Here is a 23,558-nt window from a genome sequence, read left to right on the forward strand (position 1 = left end):
AGATTTTTAGTAAATTTCTCTTCTTACTTTATTTAAAAAAAAGTCCCACATCCCATTCTCATGACTTTATTGATGCCCATACATGTATCTTTGTGGTTTTCAATGTAAAAATGTGTGTGAGTTTTGACAGTGTTTCTACAAAAATGCTTGTGTTTAGGCTGGTCAGTAGGTCTGGTGCATTTAAAGGTGTCACAATGTTGACTGATTGAAATTATTTATTCTGTAAAGTGAAGTAGAAGAGAAAACAATTTTTTTCCTAATAAAGTGTTTTGCTAAGTCCGTCTCTCTCAGATGTAATCATAGGTTTCCTCTTACACTCTCCTGTGAAGAAAAAAAACTATGAATGGAATATCTGTGATAGTTTCAGGATTCTCTCGTGGTGTTCTCCAGATAACAAATGCTCATTAGTTAAAAAATACTTTTGCGAGGTCACAGTGATCTTGACTTTGACCCCAATTTTCTTACCAGGTCACCCTTGAGTCCAAATGACCAAATTTGAAGAACGTCCATTATAATGTTCAGATATTGTGAATGGGACAGATGAACGGAAAACCCAGAGACTATAATGTCAGTTGCATGAATTAAGATACATGAAGGAACTTTCTGGTTTGAATAATTATAGCTTCATTAATTAGTGCAGAGAACTGGGCTCAATGAGCTGTTAAAATAAATTATAAAATACAGTGGACAGTTTAACACTTGTACCAGCTGTTAAAATGGACCAGTTTTGTTTTCCTTTATACAATATGACAATATTTATCTACTGTATTTGGTCTGAAAGGGACATTTTGATGATCTGTGCAAATTAAATATGAGAATCTATGAACACATAAGATACTTTATTTATTCAGATTCATTTATGAGAACACAAAATAATGACTTTCATATTCAACATATACAATTAAACATTCACATACACACAGTGAGTTACTCATTTCAGTCTGTACTAAAAGTATTGATGCGCAGCATCACAGTACCATTTTCATAAATGAGGTGAGCACAATGCTACATATACACTTTGTATTCAAGGTCTTACTTCACCTATGAATACAGTTCATAGATAAAGGCAACCATCAGCCACCTTGGTCCCATTAAACAAGAAAATCTGTCAAATATAAAACAATTGATTTAATTGATTGAAGTTTATTTCCTGAAATAAACTGAAATGTGAAGTTTTTATTTTACCCAAAAGCATCTCCATAAACAATGGTTGCATCAAGTGCTCCTGTGGAATGTCCATGTCCTATTTACCAAATGATTTTCAGAGTTAGCTGAATAGTATCAAAACATAAGAATATTTCCTACAAATGAGCATAGAAAACACACTCCAGATAAAGGAGTTATAGTAGAGGGTCACTTTCAGTGATATGAAAGTTGGACTTCACGTAACGTCCTCCCGTCCAGGTCAAAGTGAGGCACACAGCGAGTGTGACCGTTAGTTACAGGAGAGAAAAAAGTCTGTCTACAAGGACGTGGAATGACACACTTCACCCAGCTGATACTGGGCTTCAGTGTGTGAGGGACAGTTCTGCTCCAGGCCTTTAAAGTTGAGTTTGTTGAATTCGCTGGTGATGGCTGACAGAGACTTGCCCTTGGTCTCGGGCAGAAACAGGCCGACGTAGATTGCAGATAAGAGGCAGACGGCTGCGAACGGCACAAAACAGTACTGGCTCAGCTCGCTCTGTGAGGGAGAGGCAGAGGAAAAGCTGTCAGACTTGATTTTAATAAAAACATGTTGAATTGTGTGTCCATCTATGTGAATGTGTGTTTGCTGTACTTGTGTATGTGCACATAGTCACGAGCTAAAACATTAACTGAAAAAAAAAGGAAAAATGTCCAAGTGATGAGCATCTTGTCAGACACTCCTCATGATTCATTTCCTCAGTTTGAGACTCTGAACTCTAGGAGGCGCCATAGGGTCTATTCAGCAGCCGAATCTTTTCCAACAAATGTTTTTATGTTTTGCTCAGTTCAGATAAACACCTTTATATCCAACATTTTGATGCTTACCCAGGAAACAAAGTAGAGGGTCTAATATATAGTGCCTAAAGCCGGAATTTAGGAAAGTGTTAAATATTTCAGTTCATTATATTGGCTTTTCTTCAGAATCTGATGGGAAACTGTCTGTTAATTTGGAAAATTCAATCATCTTAATGGAACTATTAACATTCTTATCAATAAAGATACAGACAATCTTGCTACACAGTTTTATATTATATTCTATGTTGTATTTTTGTTTGTTGTTTGTGTTTCATGTGAGCGGACTGACTGACCACTAGAAAAGGGAACAACATTCCAGTGATGAAGAGGTTGAGCCACATCATGGAGCCAGCGATCATGTAGGCCGCGGGACGAGCGGCCTGATTGAAGATCTCTGTGGGCAGAACGCCGGTCACTCCAGCTGAGAAAAAAATCATTTCAACATATTGATCAGCGTTCGCTCAATCAACATATCCTTATTCAAAAAGTTGTGATAAATTGTGAACGGCTTCTTCGTGGATTCCCACAATAATACTGAACATTGAAAAAAGCCACAATTCAAATTTACACATTTGATTATGATGCAGTTTAAAAGATCACAGAGCACAGTCCCTCCACTTCAGTATTGAAATGTCTGTGTCTTTGACTGCATCTTGAGATATGTTGTAAATCTGCGTCTGTGAATCAAAACAAGTGACACTGACCAGGTCCCATGCCGAAGCTGAGGATGTAGGTGAAGATGCAGCCCATGCTCATGTATGGCATCCAGGATACAAGGTGCTGTTTACACGAGGGGGGAATACAAATATACACAGTAATTCACAAAGAAGAAGGAAATACAGATGATCGGACATTCTGACATTTTTATATATCACATCTTGACCATTGGGATTATTTGAAATTCCTCAAACTCCAAACATTATAGTGGAAATGCTTTAATTAACTGAAGAAAAAAAAGTTGCTGTGAATTTTCTTACATTATCTTCCTTTCACCTCTCCTCTCAGTCCATGAAGTATTTTCCCCTTCCCCCAATTGTAGAATAATGCTAGACCAATGATGCCCCCTAGTGGGCTGACTGACTCACTGAAATGACCACAGACGCCACTGGATTGAACTATTCTCATACTGGATGTATTATCGGTTCAATCACATGTATTATCAAGAGAAATTGAATGATTTTCACTGTTACCTTGAACGTTGATTATACGTTTATATGATTGTTAATTGTCATATGCAGGAAGTGGATAATGATACCTCAAATGACAGAGCGATCGTGAAGACCACCGCCCACACGGTCATGAGGATGAACCCGCCCATCAGCATGAACCTCCGACCTTTATGCTCGACCAGCAGGTTCTGAAAAAAATATTAAAACATGCGTGTGTGAGGAATTAGACTTTCTCAGGATTTATATTCAGAGATATAAGAAAAAAAAGTAGCCACTGAACCAGGAGGGAACAAATAACAAAAACAAATATATTATGTCTGTATATGGGCCGATTTCCCCCAGTATCTTTGTCTTTATGCTAAGCTAAGCTTCTCCCACCTGTAGCTTTATAGTTACAGTTCAGTTCAATTGGAAGAGAATAGGCATATTTCTCAGAGATTTCAAACTATTTCTCTGACATAACATTTTCTTCAGTGAACTATTATCAACTGTAAAGTCCATGTGAAGATATTCAAGGTCTCATTGTTTCTACTGGTTTATTTAATAAGCCAGTGTTATTAAAGTGTTATTACCACCCCTGTCCATTAGTTTGTTTGTCTGTGTGTTTATCAGCAGGATAACGTAAACACCACTGGACAGATTACCATGAAACTTGGTGGAAGGATGCAGCATGGGTCAGGGAAGAACCCATTCCATTATTGTGTCGACGTTTTTCTCCACTTTCTTTAACAATGTGAGATAGGACTGTATCTGTGAAGTACTAATATCTAAGAACAACTGACATGTGGCGTGGATCCAGATTTTGTGAATTAAAACAAATATTTTTAGGGAGAGGATCTTTTTTCGATTACTGCTCGGTAACAAAAAATCTTTTCAGCTAAGACAATCAATATTTTGCTTGTGTTTAATGTTTAATTTAAGCACTTTGCTTCTGTGCCACTAAGTTTCTGTGCACATATATAAATCTGATCTCAATGGGCCATATGAATATAAAGTGTGCAGTCAGCTGTGGTGCAGATATGTGCTCCCCGAGTGCCCAAACACCATGTGCCTGTATGTTCTCATGTAATTATAAGTGACTGCAGAATGTTGTGCTGCTCTAATACAGTAACTACAGCATTTAATCTGCATTGAATCTTCACAAACAGCAGTCTGTTACGAGGCGTGTGCTGTAATGACTGATACTTACACACATTATACAGGCGCTGAACTCACATGTACCAGTGCCAATGGTAATGTACTGGATTTGGTCTTCGGCTATTCCAGCTTCTTTAAACACATATGATGCGTAGAAGTAAATCTGGAGGAAAAAGGAACATATGACGAGGTGAGAGCGGCGCAGGGGGACCTTCACAAGTATTTGAACTGTTCTTAAGCCGATTGAAGCATTTTGTACATGGGGTAATTGTGTTAATACCCAGTCCCCTCTCTAAACCTGCCAAGTATGTGATTAGAAGCCTTAAAACTCGAGGACATTTAGTCAAAGTTTTCTGATGAGAGGGCAACTTGGTGTCGCTCTGAAAAATTTTAACATTTTAATGCTCAGAGGGGAAAAAAAGGTGAAATGAGGATATGGACAGAAACATCCAGTCATTTAGTTCATACTGCAAATTCAAATCAACACATCATGCACTGCGAGGACTGATGCTCCATCAGCAGTTTGCATTATTTATGTAACCTGCAGGAACACAAAGAAACCCAGGACACAACGCACACTGCTGATGGATCAGCTCAAATTCCCAATCAGGGAGAAACTGCGACCGGAGGAACATCTGATACTTTTACTGTAGATGTGTATCAGTAACACGGGTCCTCTTGGGTTACATAACATCATTTTCTACAGAGAGACACAACACACACTGTAGAAATCCCTCTGATCCTGGCATTAATACGCACATTTACGTGGGTAAATTAAGATCCCACACATTTAAGCCGTGTTTTATGATTTTACACTTTTAATATTTAAATGTATTTATTTATCATTAGTATTGATCTTTCTCTTTTATTTTACTGATATGTTAGTGTTGATTAATGTATATTTTATTTAACTTTCTTCTATTGTTGTCTTTTTCATTTTGTGTTGGTATGCAATGGTCTAATTTTAAGCCTATGTTTTGTAATTCACCTGTAAAGCACTTTGAATTGCAGTTGATTTGTTTGAAAGGTGTTTTATGAATACATTTGTATTGATTGATTGATAGATTCTTACCGAGTCGTTGCCACAGAGCTGCATGGCGCTGCTGATGACCATGACGGAGATGAGCTGCCAGCGAACAGAGCGATCAGTGAACAGCTCCCAGGGTCGTTTGGGCCTCATGCCTTTGGTGTCAGCCTGTTCCTCCAGGATCTCATTGAGCTCGCTGCTCTGGACTTCACAGCCGCGGAGACGTCTCAGAGCTGACCCACACACAAAAAACCAAACACAACTTCACTACCTGAGACTGTTCTGTTGTGAGCAAATCAAGAGTAAAATTCAAAATCTCATCGAAGTCAAAGTGAACAGAAACATTCTCAGCACAATGTGTCAGTGTGTCAAAATAAAAACTAAATATGCAGAAAAAAGACCCAAAAGACTGATAAATTAATACATATGTGGTATAGTAGTAGTAGTAGTAGTAGTAGTAGTAGTAGTGGCATTAATATTAATGATTTTACAAACAAAGTTTAGGGGAACATCACTCTTCAATGGAACTAGTACAAACTCATAGAATCATTACTTAGACAGTTTTTTTTTGTAAAGGGTTACTTGTTAAAAAAAAGGTTCAAAACATCTGGCTTATCATGTATCTTTAAATGTCAAAAAGTAAAAAATAAAAACAACTTTATTGCCTTAGAAAGTAGTTGTAAATGTATTTGGTTAACACCTCACAACCCACCGTTGATACAGGCCTCCTTGTCGCCCCTGTCGATCAGCAGGTATCTGGGGCTTTCTGGGAACCACGGCAGGGTCAGGAGCTGAATGAGTCCAGGAATGGCATTACTGGCAAGAAGGTACTGCCAACACGGCTCACTGCCCAAAATCTCTCTATAAATACATCAGCCAGTGTTAGAGTTTTACTGTTGATATCCTGAAAGAAACTTTTGCACACATGTTTAATTTCACACTGCCCATACCTGAGTCCCACCACCTGACCCAGCATCACACCAAATGCTGCAAATACAGCTGAAGACAATGAAACGGCCCCACGCAAGTGCTTCGGTGCACTCTCTCCAAAATACATAGGCTGCACGTTCATGCTGATTCCTACAAGACAAACGTACATTTCACAATATGTAATCTCTGAATATGTAATTAAAGGAGTGTTCAATTGTTACAGCACCAGAAGTCAAAATCAAACAGAATATCTAACGACATGACGAACATACCAGAGTTAATTCCAATCAGGACCCGTGAGATGATGATCATCTCAAAAGACCCGGCCGCTCTGCTGCTCACAGCTAAGAGAGCGCCGGTCATGAGGAAGACGTTGTTCATCAGAAGACACTTCTTCCTTTTGAATTAAAAAAAAAGAATATGAAATGAACAGATTTGTAGATAACTTGAGGAATCAATGAGATTTTAAAGATATAGGATACAAGGACAGAGTCGTGCAGCACTTGTGAGGCCTTGTTAAAGGAATACCATATATGAATATTTATTAGATATAAAGTAATGAATGTTACCAACCAACAAGTAAAATCTGTTTCTGTTATTTCTGTTTATCTTATTTTGATGTTACCAATGCAAACAGCCATATAAACCACACAGTTGCACTGGGTGTCATGTTCCTTCATTATGATAACAATGGGCTCTATTATTTATTATATTCAGTTGGTCACACACACACACACACACACACACACACACACACACACACACACACACACACACACACACACACACACACACACACACACACACACACACACACACACACACACACACACACACACACACACACTGCTGTAACACTCACTAGAGCAACAACTATGTGTTAAAAATTGTCCTAAATAACCCACAGTTTATTCCTGAAGCTACATTCTCCAGTTCTTTAGGAAATTATAAACATAGAGGAAAGTAAATGAATAATCTCTTTGTGTGCATCAGCAGGCTGATCATTCCCTTTTTTCTCATTGTTCAAATGAAAACCTCATTCCCTCTGCACATGTGCCTTCATGTGTTCACATAAAGCCGCGTGACGCAGCTTCTTGTTTTACCTTCCGAAGCGTATGGTCATAGGTCCGGCTATAAGAGCGCCTGCGAGGCCTCCCAGTGAGAAGATGGAGACGATGATTGTCCAGACCAGCGTCACCTGGTAGTCCTCCAGCTGCACGTCCCAGCGCTGCAGCACCGTCTCATTGATAAAGGTTTGAATATACTTGAGAAGAGACGTGAAAGGTTTACCAATAATGCGCACACACACACACACATACACATATGCACGCGAACAGAGCAGAGTTAAAGCTGACACTTATTACCCCTGAGACCTCTGACTCTGTGCTTCAGTCTGTTTTCATTTCTATGATGAACCACATTGTGATTTCTGCCTTTTGATGATTTTTATTTATTGATGTATTTCTTTTGACAGACAGTGGCAAGACTCTAAATCCTTCAGGGCCAATCGGCAGCATCAACAAGTCAATTCCCAGGTTCCCATCAGAATAAGATGTTTCTGAGGGTTGTCTGGAGCTGCTGGAGTTTTGTGCTCTTGGTTTATCAGTGCGGCCGCTGTTCTTATCGTTAAACACTGATCCAGCGACACTAAAACTGGATGTGTCACGATGCCAATCCTTAATCATTGACCCAAAAAGCCTAATTCTTCTTTGTGCAAAATTTGTGCAGCTTGAAGCTGGTCCACACAGCTTGCACAGTAAGTCCATAATCATTGGTGTTCATGTTTTAATGTGCCAACCCTAATGCACGCTCAGTTTATTAGGTACACCAGGTTTTTTGCATAGTATAAACAATAAAATGTACAATAAAAATCAACAGCACCACAAACTGCATCCTCCTCATTTATCATTGAGTTAAATCCACAACAAACTGAATATTATAATCTTCATAAAGGGAGGATTTATTCCTGGACTGCTGTATCTGACTGTAATGATTTTTTACTAAATGTACCTAATAAACTGTCACCTGAGTTTACAAACCAGTCATCCTAACACTTGACTATCACCTCTGAGCCTCATCATCTTTTTCAATACATACAGTCAGTAACAAATGTGCTGCCACACACACACACACACATCATATATAAGATAATATAACATAGACTTTATTGTCCCATTGGGAAATTTGGTCATTGTGTTTTCTGCTTAAAAAACACAATCATACACATTCATCCGTCACACACTAATCTACACAGATAAAACTGACATCAACAAGACATCAGACACATATTTCAGCAGAAGTGGTGTTAAATATCTTACAGTTTCAATATACAGAATATAGAGTTTGACCCAGACTCACAATTGTAGGTGCATTCATTATGGCCAGGTTGTAGCCGTACAGAAGAGTTCCTCCAGTGCCTGCAGCAACAACCATGAGCACCAGTGTCAGAGTACTGCCCTGGAGACACAAGCACACAGACAGGCATTCACTTTTCTTTAAGATACATCAATTAACGTTTCTTCAGGTACTTGTGACTCTGCTTAAGTGATGAAAAAAAACATGTCGGATAAAAAATTCTAAAATTAGGGTAAGTTTTCAAAACTCAGAAATGAGGTGAAATAGTTTCTTCTTCTTCTCTTTAGTCTGCAAACGTTGTTGTTGGGCACATGTGTTGTGCAGGATTATAACAGTTATCTATGATAGTGTTGCTGTTAAATTGTCTCGTGATTCCAATGCAAGGTCATGTATGAAATAAAATGACATCAAAAAATATATTGAAATGAAAGTTATTGCAACTACACTGCACCACATTCAGCTGGTCTGAATCCCCTGCTACAAATCAAACGAGGTCCTTGTGATCTAACACATTATTCGCATCACTTCACTGTAAAAAGTCTGATTCTCACATTTACCTGCTGTGGGTGTGACATTGTTAATCGAAGGTTGGTGAACGAGGGGACACTTGATGGATTCCGACAGCAGCAGCAGACCCTCAGCTCAGCTCAGCTCAGCCCACCTCCTCAATATCCTCAACAGCACAGGCTCGAGCACGCGCCTGCAGTGTGCGTAAGGCACCGTTAGCTCTCCTGCGTTTGCGCAACCGGCCCGATTACGCACAAAGTGCCGGAGTGTTCTGCAGCCTCCACAATGATTCACCGAGGGCGAAGGAGGTGAGACTGATATAATATTTAATATCACACACATGTAAAGCTGTCGGTCAGTCATTAAGATCAACATGCGGGTCTTTACGCAGGCGGGTTGGAGAGGTTGTTCGATCAGACACACAGTGACGCACACAGCAGGTATGAGGTGGTGCTGACACGTGGGGGGTTTTACTTCATGAATAAATAAATGAAAGAAGGTAAAGTCATACGTCAAGACATCATGTGCACTACTTACTAGTAGTTTTACTCCAAGTCACACTTTAGGATTCACAGGGGGGTGAGCGGGTCAACGACCGACTGAGGATCTCCACATACATAACAGTGTGTAGTTTAAACACATTCACAGGTGATGAGAAATATTCAGGTAACATATGTGCCTATATCCATATAAATGAATAAATAGATAAATTAATACATAGATAGATAGATGGATATATATATATATATATATATATATATATATATATATATATATAGATAGATAGATAGATAGATAGATAGATAGTGATGAAGTACAGACACCACTGCCATATTAACCTGTTGACCTCTCGTAAGCATCACATACATTATGTATGCACCAAGCATGTATCCTATGCTGGAGGATATATATCAACCCAAGGTTTTGATATGTTTTGATACTGATACAATAATTTACCATATAAACTGATAAAATAGAATATATTTATTTCGGAAATCGCACTAGGTCTAGGTCTTTGAACACAGGACCACTGGGCCTCTAAATTAGATCATCATTTCCCCTTTGTTGATATTACATATGTTATAAAATTACATTTAATTGTTATAAATTATGTCATAATTTAACTTTTGCTAAGAAGAAGCAGTAAACCTAAAGCTGTAGGGACCATGGGGCCTGTTTCACATTATTAATCCAGCTATGCATCTAAGGTCAATATTATTATCATTATTATTATAAGTGGTAGTAGAAGTAGTAGCAGTAGTAGTAGTATTGGTAATATCAAGTAAAAATATAGATTTGTGTTGGATACCCTCTCCTCTAACTGCTCCTGCCCAGCAGGTGGTGCTGGTTTGACATGTTGCAGGCTGCTTTGTACAATATGGGAAACTACTATAGGATTCCTGTTAACTTTGTGTGAGACGGATCAAATCTATTCATCTGTGGGTATAAGAAAATATAGTCCGTAAAGAAGGCAAATGCATTGAATTGGTTTGTACTTAGGTGACATAATCATTAAGGGATCGATCAGCTTATTTACATTTCAGAAGACTGAAATAACTACAGTCACATCCCCTCATACTTTTTATTTTTACAGAATAAAACACGGTTACTTATTACCACGCAATCGTCAACAGTATTAATAATTAAATTCCTGTGTTTAATCTCAATCCTTCTCATCAGATGATATTTTCCTCTTTTGAAGCAGAGGAGCTCACAGGGGAGACACATGATGTATTAATGGGATGAAAATAGTTTTTAATCTCTGAGATTATTTTATTGTAGACGAAACACAGTCTACCAGTCCGTTTGGGAACAGTTTGATTCCACTGCTGTTCCCTGTTAGGTTTGGCAGCTTCTGTTAATCTGATAGACTCAAAAAATCCCCCAAAATCCAACTTTAGAATTTGTCCGTTGGAGCTCACACCACATTTCATGGGAATTTGGCCAATTTTGGTCATGGGATCTGATTGTGGATTAAACAGTTTGACAGGTGAATGAACAGATGGAACAGAAGAGCTATTTTTCTCTTCTGTAAATTTAGAACCCAGAGAAAAAAAATCTGTTAACTTACTTAATGATTCTATTTATAGCTTAAAGCTGAAAATCAGATGAGAAAAAAAGGTCAAGATGGTTTATTTGTTTAGTTTGTCTCTGGTTTCTTTCTTTCTTTTTTGAACTTGTCTTTTTCTAAATGATGGTGTCTTATAAACCCATAATGTGCATATTTCAATGATAAAATCAATCAAATCAAAGAATCTAAATCATAACTTTCCATAATTTTGTTAAATACATTTTTATGGTTATGCTCTCTGCAACATACAATTCAAATTCTAACTTACATAAATGCAAAATGGGGATATAATCTCCATTACAGGGACTCTAATGTGCTGATGATCACATTTAGGATTTAATTTTAACTTAAATAGATATTTAAAAATCATAAAACATGACTTTAAATAATAAAAGTGTGTTACATGATGTCCTTTCAAAGAGATTACAGAGCAGGACCCACGCTTTTAAATCAAATCACTTAATAAAACCTGACCATTTAAACAACGATTAAAACAAATCTGTCACACTGAGGTCATAATGAAACGAAGCCCCGCCCCCCCGCCTCTGATTGGTCAGCCTCTGACAGGATTACACGAGTTTCCTCAATTGAAACACAGTGAAGTTAAAGGCTCCTTCATCCTCCTCCTCCTCCTCATGCTGCTGCTGGTGCAGAGAAAACGAGCTCTGTCACTTTTCTCCACTTGACTCAGTTGATCACATGTTGATGTGTGACAGCAGTGCACTGATTTGCTGTGTGATTGATCACATGTGTTCTTCCCCTGATGCTGCTGTGTGTCCTGGAGTCTGCATCAACACTAATGACCAGGTTCCTCTCACACACCCGCGACTCAGCCGTCAACTTTCTCTAGTTTCAGGCTGCGAATCTTCAGGATGACGAGGATTTTCTGGGATACAATTTTTCTCATAAGCGGTGAGTGGATGATTTAAACAAGATTTCACCTGAGTCTACATCTTGATCCTGACTTTTCAGTTTCTGATGATTAAAGTGATCAGAGTTATTATAATAATAATGATTTTAATTCAGAGGATCACATTATGACTTACAATGACAATTGTATCGCAATTTAAATATTTGTGGTATTCGTTTGCTGGTTGTGTTGACCTTTTTGTGGTTAATCTTGACACCTAGTAAATTACTCAACGCAGCCTTTTTACTCTTCATATTTGTTGTTAATTTGATGAAGCGATCTTCTTTGTGTTCATGGTGAGAATTCAAAAAGTGAAAATTTCCATATTTCCTTTGGTTTCAACCTTTTTCCAACAAACTCCTTTGACCCTTGTCTGTGTTTTTTCAGTCTCTGGCTGTGATCGCATGTCTTCACAGGACCTGCTGTATTTATAGTGCTTGGGTTTCATCCTTTTAGTGGATGCTTGACCCTGTTACTATTGTTAGGCAGCAGTTACTCAATGAAGCATCGATATCACATTGAAAAGTGGGTCACATGATCACAGCACAGGGGCAGATATGTGGGACTCCCCCTCAGGTTGTGCACCACAGGAGGATATGTGACACCTGCTGGGAGAGTAATATGTATATTTTTTTATATTCCTATAGGTACTTTTAGTATGTCTGTGGTACTCAATGGTGAGTTTACAGTGAACTTGTAGTGTTTTCATTATATTCCTGCAGGGATTTGTCCCTATTCCTATCAGCAGCACATTCCAACAGATGTTTTATTTTGCCACTGCAGGTTCTCTCTTTACATTCGGAGCGGGGCCGAGCAACACGACAATCGAGGCTCGCGTTGCCATCGACACAAACTCCACCGCTGCTCCAAACAGCTCTACAAGCAGCTCTGCAGCAACCAGCGGCCCCAGCACCACGACGATCACAACCGCAACTGACATCGGTACAGTGAACGGTGAGTACAGTCATACGGTGTGAAGATGGAGGCGAAGGCTCGAGATCCATGTCCGTTCAAATGTCCTCCGTCAATCTGTGGTGCTTCAGCAGGAGTTCTGTATTACCTCCACTGAAGAGGTTTTGTTTTCAACCAGCGTTTGTTGGTCTTTTAGTTAGTTAGTAGTAAAAACTACTGAACAGATTATCATGAAACCTGGTGGAAGGATGAGCCAGGGAAGAACCCATTACATCTTGGTTTAGATTCTACTTTGATTATTCTATCCTGCAGGCATTTTGTGGTTATTCCTGTAATCCCACACATCAGCCTGTATGATGTGTTGACAGCTGTTTATTCTCCTCTGTGCAGATTCTCTCCTGATGTTTGGAGCAGGGCAGAACAATCAGTCGACAGAAACGGTCCTTGATGATGGAATTCCCATTGAAACTAATTTTTCTTCGGCTCTGAACACATCAACAACCGGCAACACAAGTACATCCGCCACAACTCCCGCACCGACTACGACAGCTAGCGTCCCTCCAGTTAAAAGTAAGTCATAAGATGTAGGAAAAGGTTCAAGGTCATTGTCAAACCATGTTGACAATGACCTTGAAGTCCCAGTATTTCACTTCCTCCCTGCAGCCTTTTCATCCACTCTCACTGCAGCGTTGCTCTCATAGCAGGAGTTCTCCCCATTGTAAAGCTCCCTGCTGAACATTATACAGACAGTGTAGCACTCACTGATAATTGATCCTCTTAGCATGAGCGAGGGCAGCAGTGGTGGTACATTTCAGCTTGCTGCCACTGAAAGGTGCATTCAGCAATTTCCAAAAAAAAAAGAAGCTGCACCTACGGTATTAAGTTGTGTAAAGCACCTCGCTCGCCCTGAAGGCTGGTTTCTATCTCAACCTTCTCGTCATTCCGCTGCCAAAACCACATGGAACGAGAGAGGGCTCGCTCGGCAGATGCCTCGGGGACAACAGAGGGCTTTCACAGGGTCTGAAAGAAGGAGACAATGCACGCAGGCTGCAGTCCAAAAGCCCATTTACCGTTGGAATGGATTGTGTGAGGAAGGCTGTTCTGCAGCTATCTGTCCGGATGCTCATCCTCCTTCTCGCCCTGAACGTCATACTGTGGCATCTGTTTCGGCCGCATGTGGAACACTGACGTTTGTTCGAGTCTGACTGTACAGCTTGAGTGTACAAAAAAAAAAAGTGTCCTATTTTGTCTGTGTGGCTCATTTAACCAGATATTTCTGTGCTGATACTTTGAACGTCGGAGTGAAAACTGATATAGTCGCCTGGAAAAAGAAAGGGGAGCCACAATGGGGCTTTCATCTCTGCAGGAGAATGAGGACTCCTGCAGGGATGGTGATGTCCCCTGAGGCCCGATGGCACGGAGGTTTTTGTCTGTAGGATCCTCTGGGTGTTTTCTTTGACCTGCCTCGACTGTAACTGTCCCTCCCAGGTAGAGTGAGGGATGTAAGCCATCACAAATCCACACGCAACGCGGAACAAAAGACTTTAGTCTCCCTGCGGTGGCGTGGGTCTCAGCTTTAGGATTTAGAACATGTTGTTGTTTCAGGTCTGTGCGTACTTAGGCTATTTTTAGATTTATGATATTCACCTGTGTCGAGGACTAAAGGCACTAGAATTACATTTGATATTTTGACACCGGGTCGAATTCAGGGAGGAACTTTTATAGGTAGAATGTCAGGTAGTGTCTCAGACCCAACTACAGTGTGTTTGTCAGCTGGATTACGCAAAAACTGCCAATCAGATTTTCATGAAACTCAATGAAAAGATGTGACAAAGGTCAAGACAGAACAGGATCTGCCCCTGTTATCCAGATTTGGATAAAGGGGCAGATCCATGAATTGTTTTAATACTTTCTTTAAATTTGTGCGTTAGGGACGTTCATTTGATGTTTTCACTGTTTTGTCAGGGAATAATTCATGGATGTTGATGAAAATAATCTGACCTATTAAGGGGACTGATATCTATGGGGAACTGTTGGGCCTGGGCGGAGGTTTGCACCATTCTAGTTTATTTTGTATTGGTTTTAAGGGGAAATATTCTTTGGTCATAGCCTGAGGAAAAAACGGAATAGCTGTCCTAAACTTTCAGAAAAAACACAAGTACCCAAGTATGTCAGCTATGTCTCGTCATCTGTCTACGCAGAGTTTGTGGTGGCCGCTGTTCGGTCTCATTTCGACGACTGTCCAGACTCCCACCGCCACTTCTGCTTCCATGGTACATGTCGCTTCCTGATACTGGAGGAGACGCCAGCATGTGTGTAAGTCAGAACTCATTGAAATGTGAATGCCAACGTTATTCAGTGCTTTGTTTTCTCAGTGTTCAGCGTATTTATGAATCTGTTGTTCAGTAGAAATGAAAGAAGATACTTTTAAAAAAACAAGAACGAAATGTGACACTGTGCTTTGCAGTGATAGTAATCACAATCACTCTCATGCACAGAGGAACATATGTGCAATTTAAAACACTGGTTTGGACTTCATGTTGAACTTCTCTGTGTAGCTTGCTCTGCCTGGTAGAGAGTTTAAAGGTCTGGAATTAATATTTAGATGGAGAGAAACTGTCGTTCTTTTCAAAAGACACATTAGAGAAATCTGAGGCTGTTTGGACCTTTGTGTTCTCCGCAGAGAAGCTTCAGATGTGAAAGGAAACTCAGTGATGCTGGACTGAAGAGAGTTGCTTTAATGTAAATGAGCAGACCACCTTTCACAAATCAGCCATATTTTATTTTGAAAATCACTTTAATCACAGGAAACATGAGCTTGGTGATTTCACTCATCTTAACGGACGGATAATCTTTACGCCACAGAGCCCCTTATCATTTTATGAAAGTAATTTCACTATAATTAGTTGTCGATAAGATGAGTTGTTTTCATATCATATAACCCTTTTTCCTCTTGACTGAAAATAACTGTGGCTCTTTTATTTTTAATATCTGCTGGGAAAATATCTGCTGCTTTTGAATTGTAGCAGTTTCTCTAACACGAGTAATGTATGAAATCATCTATTTCATTAACCACTTTTTCTCTTACTAAACTAATCTGTGTGCATGCTGCAGGTGCCATCAGGGTTTTGTCGGGATGAGGTGTGAACACGCCGACCTGCTCGCTGTCGTGGCAACAAACCACAGACAACAGACCGCTGCCACAGTGCTGGTGTTGTGTGTCATTGGGTGTGTTCTGATCATGGTGTTGTGTACACTTTTACAGTGAGTAACAACATATCAACATATACCCCACCTTCATACACACCACTTTCTTGCAAACATAGCAATATGGGATGATGATGCCGGAATGATTTTGAGAAGTGAAGTCATTTCTTTGTGTAGTTGCTGGTGGAGACAGGACTGTCGGAGGCGGAGCCACGCACGTCACTGCGTCTCAGAGAAGCACGCAGCATCCTGCTATCCATCGGAGAGTGGTACTGTCACCTTTTTCTTGTGTTTTCAAAAAAAGAAAAAAGTGCATTTTTAATGCTGGTTTGAACCAAAAGCTGTTTCTGATGAAAAAAATTATAAATGAAATTAAAGCACGGCAGTTGATGGAGAATTTAATACATATAGATCGTGCAGTGTTGCACACACTGGTCTGGGTTAAATAAATAGCTATTATTTTTATTATTATATTAGTTATAATTTAACAAAAGAATGAAAGGATTTTCAAATGTTCCTTCTGTGTGGTGCTGAGCCTTTTGTTCCTAATGCAAGTGTGAATCTGTGCAAACAAATGATAAATATTTATATTTATCATTTGTTTAATTAATACTTTCCTACATCAACAGTGCACTGTAGTTTATTTGTTGTGGACGTTCTCAGCAGTGGATTAATACACATCGAGTATTTGCAGCAGCATGATGTGTGTTGCGTCTAATTTATGTATTTTATTAATAGTTTTTAGACTCTGCCATAGAGAATTATTAAGCAATATCAGGTAATACTTCGTGGTAGGATTAATCACATTTTATTTGTTGACAATGAGGAAAAACCTATAATGTGGCTTTAGCATCCTCAGAGGAAACTAATAACTCACCTGTTCCCTTTCAGTGGTTTGAGAAGACACCTGAGCGGAACACGAGCTGTTTGCATCATGGCGTGTTTCGTTTACCTCATACGTTCGACCTGCAGACCCTCAGGATTTTATCCAAAGTGGGATTCACATGTTCTGCTCCTGCAGCCCTGGCTCCGAGGAGAACAAGCATCATCTTCAGAGCGGCTGAGGTGAGGTAGGACGACTTGATGTGGGTGGTTAAATGTTCCGTGACTTTCTTTTTCTCACAGTGACTGGGACTTTTGGACTGCAGCAAACCCAGGAATGTGTTTTTCTTCAAACTTTTGATTCTGTTGAAATACACCGGTCTGTCTGAACCTGTGAGGATGAAGCTGACGCCACATTCCTCATGCAGGAGCTCCGAGTGTGTCTCCATTGCTATTTAAGGCCGGCCTAAAGGACATCAGAAAAGATCTGCAAGGCAATGAACCATCCTGTGTGGATGTCAAATAGGAAAGGCTGTGGGACGACAACAATTCATTGAGTCAGAAAATCCCAATTCCTAATTTTGTCTTTTTAACTTCTTTGCACAAAAGAACTCTACATGCACAGTGGACATTTTTAAGAAATGGAGGTGGGGGAAACTGATGCTTTAAAAAAAAAAAAAAACTGTTTTAGTGTCTGTTTTTAAAGAAGGAACTCACGTCACCTGACAGGAGTAGGAATTGTAACTGGACTGACTGCTAATGGATTACAAACCCTGGATATACGAAGACCTCCATCAATGAGTTTACACAAAGGTTGCAGCTGAAAATTGCCCCAGTGTGGTTTCAATATGCATTGGAGAGAAAATCGTTTTATTCCTGAGCTTTTTTTTAAATGCAAGCTATAACTGTACTCACACTTGCACATCCTGGGTGTTCACATTGTTCCAAGGAAGTACTTTGGTCAAATTTGCACTTTTCTGTAAATTTGATCATCGTTTATTAAAAAAAACCTGCACTGGCTCTAAAGGGTCACTTATAAAAAGCGTCCACATAGTGAGAGATGCCAAATACACTTGTTTTTTATTATTTTGCCTGAGTGAGCACTGAGGGGAGGAGGCTGCACGGCCTGTACACGTCCACTCTAAGCATGCACTTAAATCACAGCTTGCGTTTTTTTTATTTCAGGTGTGTTATAGCGTTGCATCTGCTTTGAATTGAAATCATTTTAAAGTGAGAAAAAGCCTTTGAGGGTCAGTTTGAAACCAAACATTTAACTTTTTCTACAACACTCGATCATAATTAGTAATGATAATAACAATTGGTGAAGGAATGAAGACTGACAGGGATGTACAGTAAAGTGTGTTCATGCTTTGTGTGATGAGATAAAGAATAACTCCACTATAAACTGAATGGGATGGTATTTTCAAGCCAAGAGGCTGCGGGGATGATGCTTTGCTTTGTTTACAGTATGTGATGATATTTACATTCAATATGTGTTGATGTTTGTCAATACAGCATTAATGTGTAAATATCAAAACCACAGACATATTCTACGTTTGTGTGTGTGTGTATATATATATATATATATGTCTATATAAAATCACATGGAAGGGGAATCACCCTTTATTTTGTCAGATATATGTTGTCACAGTTGGAAAGCCTCTGTTATTTGTTTTCCAATGAAGAATTTAAAAAATGTGAGTGTCTTTGTATTTTTTCATTTATCAATTATTGTCTGATGTTTATCATTTGATCCGTAGCGTGACCTTCTTTTTACTTCCCCAAGCGCTTTCCGCTCTTTTTTTTTTTTTCTTCTTCTCTTCCTGCAAATACCCTGATTATCCAACACTTTTTTTTTTCTCTTCCACGGAATATTTCAAGACATAGAAATGTCGACATGAAAACCTGAGCCCGAGGCACAATTGAACAAAGAGCCAAACTCCTGAGTGCTTTTATAGCTGAAGGAAACATTTCAGCCTTCTTCTGTATCGCCATTCGTTTTTGATTTACCTTTTTTTTTTTTTACTTCACAGAATTGACATCCATTCATGTTAAGGCATTAAAAGGGTTGAGCTACATACATGTGGTTTGTTTCCATTATATGTCGACATGGTCCCTCATAACGTGCTGCGTCTCCTCTGCCTTTCGCTCTCCGCACGAGGAGCTCCGTCTTTTTGTTTTGCAATCCCATTATGTCTGCAATTGGATTTCTGTGGAGCCCTTTAGAGCCGTCTGGCTGAGCTACTAAACCAGCTTTGAATTAAGCAGCTCTTGTGAGCACTTCCCTGAAGGTACACAATACCCTTTAACACACAAAGCAGTGCAACCGCATGAAATCAAAAGAAAACGAGACAAAGAAAAATCTAGACTAATTAGTAAAAACCTTCCCTTTCTAACATTATTGTAAATGGAAGGCAGTTTTATGGACGTCAGCAAATTCTCTCAAACACAGATTCTCTTCAAATCTGATTTGGACACATGTCAATCCCGATTCCCCATAAGAGGCTGGAGCTCGGCTCTGGATTGCAATGCCACACTGGTCTGTTTCCCTCTGCTTCCATCCTCCTCTGCTGCTTTTGATCCTCAGCCCAACATTCCCAGTATCTGCCTCCGAGCAGATGGTTTGAAATAAGAGTATTTACAAAGGTATTAGGGTTAAGCAACCCTGCCTTGTTCTCACTGCTGAGCACAGAAACAAATCATTAGGGAGGTTGACAGATCTGAGGCTTCACTTAAAAAGGTCACGTTACCAAATCACCTACGATCATTAACCTGAAGGTGAAGTAATGATGCTTCAGTTTATATTTAAAAACAGATTTAGGAACCCACTCAGTGATAAATGTCTCTAATGTTTAGTTAAAAAAATATTAGTATTTTGTATATACTTCACTAATAAATTAATTCATGTAACTAAGCCACAAAATCACACACTTCTATGACAGTTTCTGTCCTTTGAAGCATCGTGTTCAGGGCAGAAACTGATGATTATTTCCATTATCAATGAATCTGTTGACAGAACTTCTAAAATCATTCAGACTATAAATACTTTAGAGGATAGTGAAAAAATATCCTCACAGTTTCATGGATTCCAAGATGGGATCTTTGGTTTTGTTTGAGCACTGTGCAAAACACACAGAGTATTTAGTTTCGAGGCCTAGAACAAATCCTCACATTTGAGAAGCTACAACTAAAGAAATGTTGTATCCTTGTTAAAAATGAATCCAGACAGTGAAGTGATCATCAAATAGTAGATGATGTACTTTCTAATTTAACTAATTGATTGGTTTTTGGTAATTGATTGGTTTAGTTAACTAATTGTTGCAGCCTCCCCCTTCAGAGAAGTACTTTATATTCCACTTCCATAAAGGTGGGGCACTCAACAGAGAAAGATTACAACAGGACGGTCAAAATAAATCAGGTAGAGGCTGAACTATTGAATTTTCAATCAAATAAAATGAGCCTGTCTACCTGGTAAATGCTTGTCTTTCTAACTCAACGCTTCCAGTTTGTACAAAACACTTTCTTAGTCTCTGTACCCGAGTTAACCCTGATACCGTCACTATATAGCAAAAATTATTGTAGCTCCCCCTTGAGTGCACAACACAGAAGTCCAGATATAAAAAGGGTTAACCACATACACACACAATATATATTGTCCTATATACATGACCTTTGGTTATTAGGGGAGCATCTAATAAATTGAGTTCTCTATGATGAAAATACATCTGTGATTACTTAATATCATCCAAGCTAAAGCATTAATTGGGCTCTAATTATAATGAATGTTTTCTTTTACATTGATTTGAATGTTCTTTACATTTCAGTGTCGTCATTATGATCCTTGTTGTTGTGCTTTTGCTGCAGTGTTTTCTTAATCTGCCTCCGTTAATGTATTAAGATCGATTTAGTTTCAGCACTAAGAATGTTTTTAAGACACCCAGTTTTTCGAAATGTTCGTATGACAAAACAATATAAAAAAAACGATATTTATTGCTCCCAATTTATTTACAATAAAATGTATGATAATTACACACTGTACATACAGTTTATATATTATTCAGTATTTGACTGTACATTTCTAACAGGAGCATTTCATCAGTTAAAGAGAAGCAGTGAAGTGCTTCATCCCTGCAATGAGTTCCCTCACTGAACCCCAGTTAGTCTGGGTAGCTTTGCACTTGAGCACATGGTTGTTTGGCATTAATCCATGTGCTGCTGTAGCCGTGACAGCAGCTCCTCCAGGGAGCTGAGCCGATGCTCTGGGGGAACATCGGGTTGGTTTTGCTTGTTGTGTCTGTCTAATAGGATCCCGTGGATCCCCACAGAGCGAGAGCAGAGATAATCATTCACATAGTGATCCCCAACATGAGCTACACCCGCAGCTGCTGCGCCACATTTCTGCAGTGCCTGATCAAAGATGACTGGATTGGGCTTTGCTACACCTGCTTCCTCCGACGTTATCAAGAAGCTGAAGTATGACCGCAGACCACAAACACGTAGAATCGCTTCCAAGCGGCAGTCAAAGTTGGACACCACACCAAGCTTCAGTCCGAGAGAAGAGCAACTCTCCAGAGCCTTCTTCGAGTCTGGGAATACCTAAAACAAAAGGGACATCAGGCAAATCAGTTGATGTTTTCTGCTTTATCTGTCTGTAGCTAAGTTTCTGATGCTGCTTTCCATCGTGCAATGAACCCTGGATATTCTCCTACAACTATGCACATATCTCAGGATGAAAAATAGGTTCAATACACAAGGAAGATGCCAAATTGGAAAGACACAGAGATTCAAGAGCTTTCGATGTTCTGTACATAATTGGATCTGGATATTTTCATGTCTGAAAATTACTTGAGAGTGCTGCATTAAGAATCATCAGTAATCAACCTGAAATAATTTAACATTTCAATAATTCCAACATTGTCTTTTTCCTCTATAATTTCTAATTAAACAAATTTATACATACATACATACATACATAAACGACTCCTGGATCATGTCATCTGTCATTTACCTCCCAGTTCTCTGCGTTGCAGAAATTATAATAGAGGTTTTGAGCCAATGTGTTGAGCAGGGTTGGGTCTTGCACTCTGCACTGGGAGAAAGTGTCCCTCACTACCCCCATCCACCAAGACTGTCCATCCAGGCCCTGTGCGATGCCGTAGTTTGGGTATCTGCTGGAATACCGTCGATATGCCTGACGGAAAGCAGCGTCCACCTCCGCGGGACTGAGGCTCAAGCCTATTCGTTCAGCCTCCCTGCAGTACTGCTCTCCGACAGACGAGCGCAACTTCAGCAGCGTGTCCTTCACATCCCACAGCACCCACCTCAGAGGGACACGCATCACACCTACACAGGTAAGACCACACAGATAAGACAGATTCGTGTTTAAACTAAACCTGTGGACATCTGTTCAGTTAATGTTCCATCAACGGCGTGTTTCAACATTCACTCCACAGTTCACTGCACTGGGGTTTTTGTAGTATTATTCCTGATGTCTATGTTGAAAATTGTTGTATTAAATCAAATAAATAACTTGTTTTGAGTGGAAGTGCCTCAGTTCACACCTGGTAATCTCCAGTGATCACTTCTGACCAAACCTCACTTCCCTGCTCTAAATGCTAATAAACACGTACGTCACTTCTATTTGCAAAGACCAAATAATGTTGTTTTTGGCCAATCTGACTTCACAGATGCATCAGTCGAATCACATGTGGCTGTTCAGTCTGGAATTTGAACAATGTTTTCATCAATGTTTGTGGAAGTGCCAGAGTAGATAAATAAATATACAGAATAAATTAATGAATGAATCCACAGAGCTGATGTTGGACTTGAGTGGTGCTAACTTCTACAAATGTAGACGCTCATGATTTGTAGTGAACCTGCAGGTTTAGAGGTCCCTAAAGCTCTGGGGCCCCTGGACACTTAGTCTGGTTGGTTATCCAGTATTTCATACATACTGCCCCGTGTACTAATAATATTACTGATAAAGTATAGTAGATAGTGTATTACTGTAGTGATAGTAATACACGCAGGCCTCATTATCCCCCCCCCCCCACACACACACACACACAGAACAACAAAGTAAAACAACATTGGTGCCAGGTTCTGATTCTGATTCTGATCTTTAAATTCCACCATCGTATAATGTTGTTTTGCTTTTTTAATTGCTGCTAGCTAACGTTAGCTAACGTTACACTCGTTCACTTTGCTACACCTCTTATTACAAACAGTGTAAACGTTACCAAATTAATTGTGGCTGACTACGATTGTAAACAGTTCTCCTCCTCCTCTTCTACTTCCGCTTCCTTCTCTTCTTCTTCCTCTTTTCTGGTGTTTCAGGGCAGCTGTTGCCCTCTTGTGGGGGTTTTGCTCCATCGCCGTTTAAGTCCTCTGAATTCAAAATAATAATCGGCCATCAGCTCAATAATTCGCACATAATCAATTAATATTTTTTGATTTATTTTAACTTGTTTTTTATGTTTAAGTATTTTATTTTCAGCTTAGTCGCATCGTCATTTCCTTTCTTCCCACACG

At 39.5% G+C, this 23,558-nt stretch overlaps 3 protein-coding genes across 4 annotated transcripts; 1 reads left to right on the top strand and 2 right to left on the bottom strand.

The window, feature by feature from the left end:
• Nucleotides 1–824: 824 nt before the first annotated feature.
• LOC118102346 (solute carrier family 2, facilitated glucose transporter member 11) lies at nt 825–9,374 on the bottom strand. The gene is made up of 12 exons (XM_035148467.1): nt 9,156–9,374; nt 8,602–8,700; nt 7,347–7,507; nt 6,516–6,640; nt 6,264–6,393; nt 6,026–6,174; nt 5,359–5,546; nt 4,339–4,449; nt 3,236–3,337; nt 2,685–2,760; nt 2,274–2,401; nt 825–1,681 (listed from the first exon to the last, which is right to left on the bottom strand). Exons 1-12 carry the CDS (start codon nt 9,171–9,173, stop codon nt 1,463–1,465), a joined length of 1,506 nt encoding a protein of 501 aa, XP_035004358.1. The 5' UTR covers nt 9,174–9,374; the 3' UTR covers nt 825–1,462.
• Nucleotides 9,375–11,804: 2,430 nt separating this feature from the next.
• Nucleotides 11,805–19,105, top strand: tgfa (transforming growth factor, alpha). Of its 2 annotated transcripts, XM_035148474.2 has the most exons (8): nt 11,805–12,088; nt 12,734–12,763; nt 12,870–13,040; nt 13,389–13,568; nt 15,200–15,314; nt 16,113–16,262; nt 16,383–16,474; nt 17,097–19,105. In XM_035148474.2, the coding sequence occupies exons 1-8, from the start codon at nt 12,049–12,051 to the stop codon at nt 17,102–17,104; spliced, it is 786 nt and encodes a 261-aa protein (XP_035004365.1). In that variant the 5' UTR covers nt 11,805–12,048; the 3' UTR covers nt 17,105–19,105. The 2 variants fall into 2 exon arrangements, with proteins under 2 accessions (XP_035004365.1, XP_035004369.1); XM_035148478.2 differs by lacking the exon at nt 12,734–12,763.
• Nucleotides 19,106–21,013: 1,908 nt separating this feature from the next.
• hdhd3 (haloacid dehalogenase-like hydrolase domain containing 3) lies at nt 21,014–23,390 on the bottom strand. Its single transcript, XM_035151618.2, has 3 exons — nt 23,267–23,390; nt 22,036–22,370; nt 21,014–21,623 (listed from the first exon to the last, which is right to left on the bottom strand). Exons 2-3 carry the CDS (start codon nt 22,363–22,365, stop codon nt 21,228–21,230), a joined length of 726 nt encoding a protein of 241 aa, XP_035007509.2. The 5' UTR covers nt 22,366–22,370; nt 23,267–23,390; the 3' UTR covers nt 21,014–21,227.
• Nucleotides 23,391–23,558: the final 168 nt, after the last annotated feature.

The sequence above is a fragment of the Hippoglossus stenolepis genome, chromosome 3, assembly GCF_022539355.2.
Source record: "Hippoglossus stenolepis isolate QCI-W04-F060 chromosome 3, HSTE1.2, whole genome shotgun sequence".
In the NCBI taxonomy this organism is placed as follows: domain Eukaryota; kingdom Metazoa; phylum Chordata; class Actinopteri; order Pleuronectiformes; family Pleuronectidae; genus Hippoglossus; species Hippoglossus stenolepis.

Coding starts and splice junctions, on each gene's coding strand:
- LOC118102346 (XM_035148467.1), bottom strand. Junction 6,394..6,515: donor CCTGATTGGAATTAACTCTG/GTATGTTCGTCA, acceptor TTTGTCTTGTAG/GAATCAGCATGAACGTGCAG. Junction 4,450..5,358: donor AGCTCTGTGGCAACGACTCG/GTAAGAATCTAT, acceptor TTTTTCCTCCAG/ATTTACTTCTACGCATCATA.
- tgfa (XM_035148474.2), top strand. CDS start 12,049: ATGACGAGGATTTTCTGGGATACAATTTTTCTCATAAGCG. Junction 12,089..12,733: donor TACAATTTTTCTCATAAGCG/GTGAGTGGATGA, acceptor ATATTCCTATAG/GTACTTTTAGTATGTCTGTG. Junction 13,041..13,388: donor TGACATCGGTACAGTGAACG/GTGAGTACAGTC, acceptor TCCTCTGTGCAG/ATTCTCTCCTGATGTTTGGA.
- hdhd3 (XM_035151618.2), bottom strand. CDS start 22,365: ATGCGTGTCCCTCTGAGGTGGGTGCTGTGGGATGTGAAGGACACGCTG. Junction 21,624..22,035: donor GCAACGCAGAGAACTGGGAG/GTAAATGACAGA, acceptor CTTTTGTTTTAG/GTATTCCCAGACTCGAAGAA.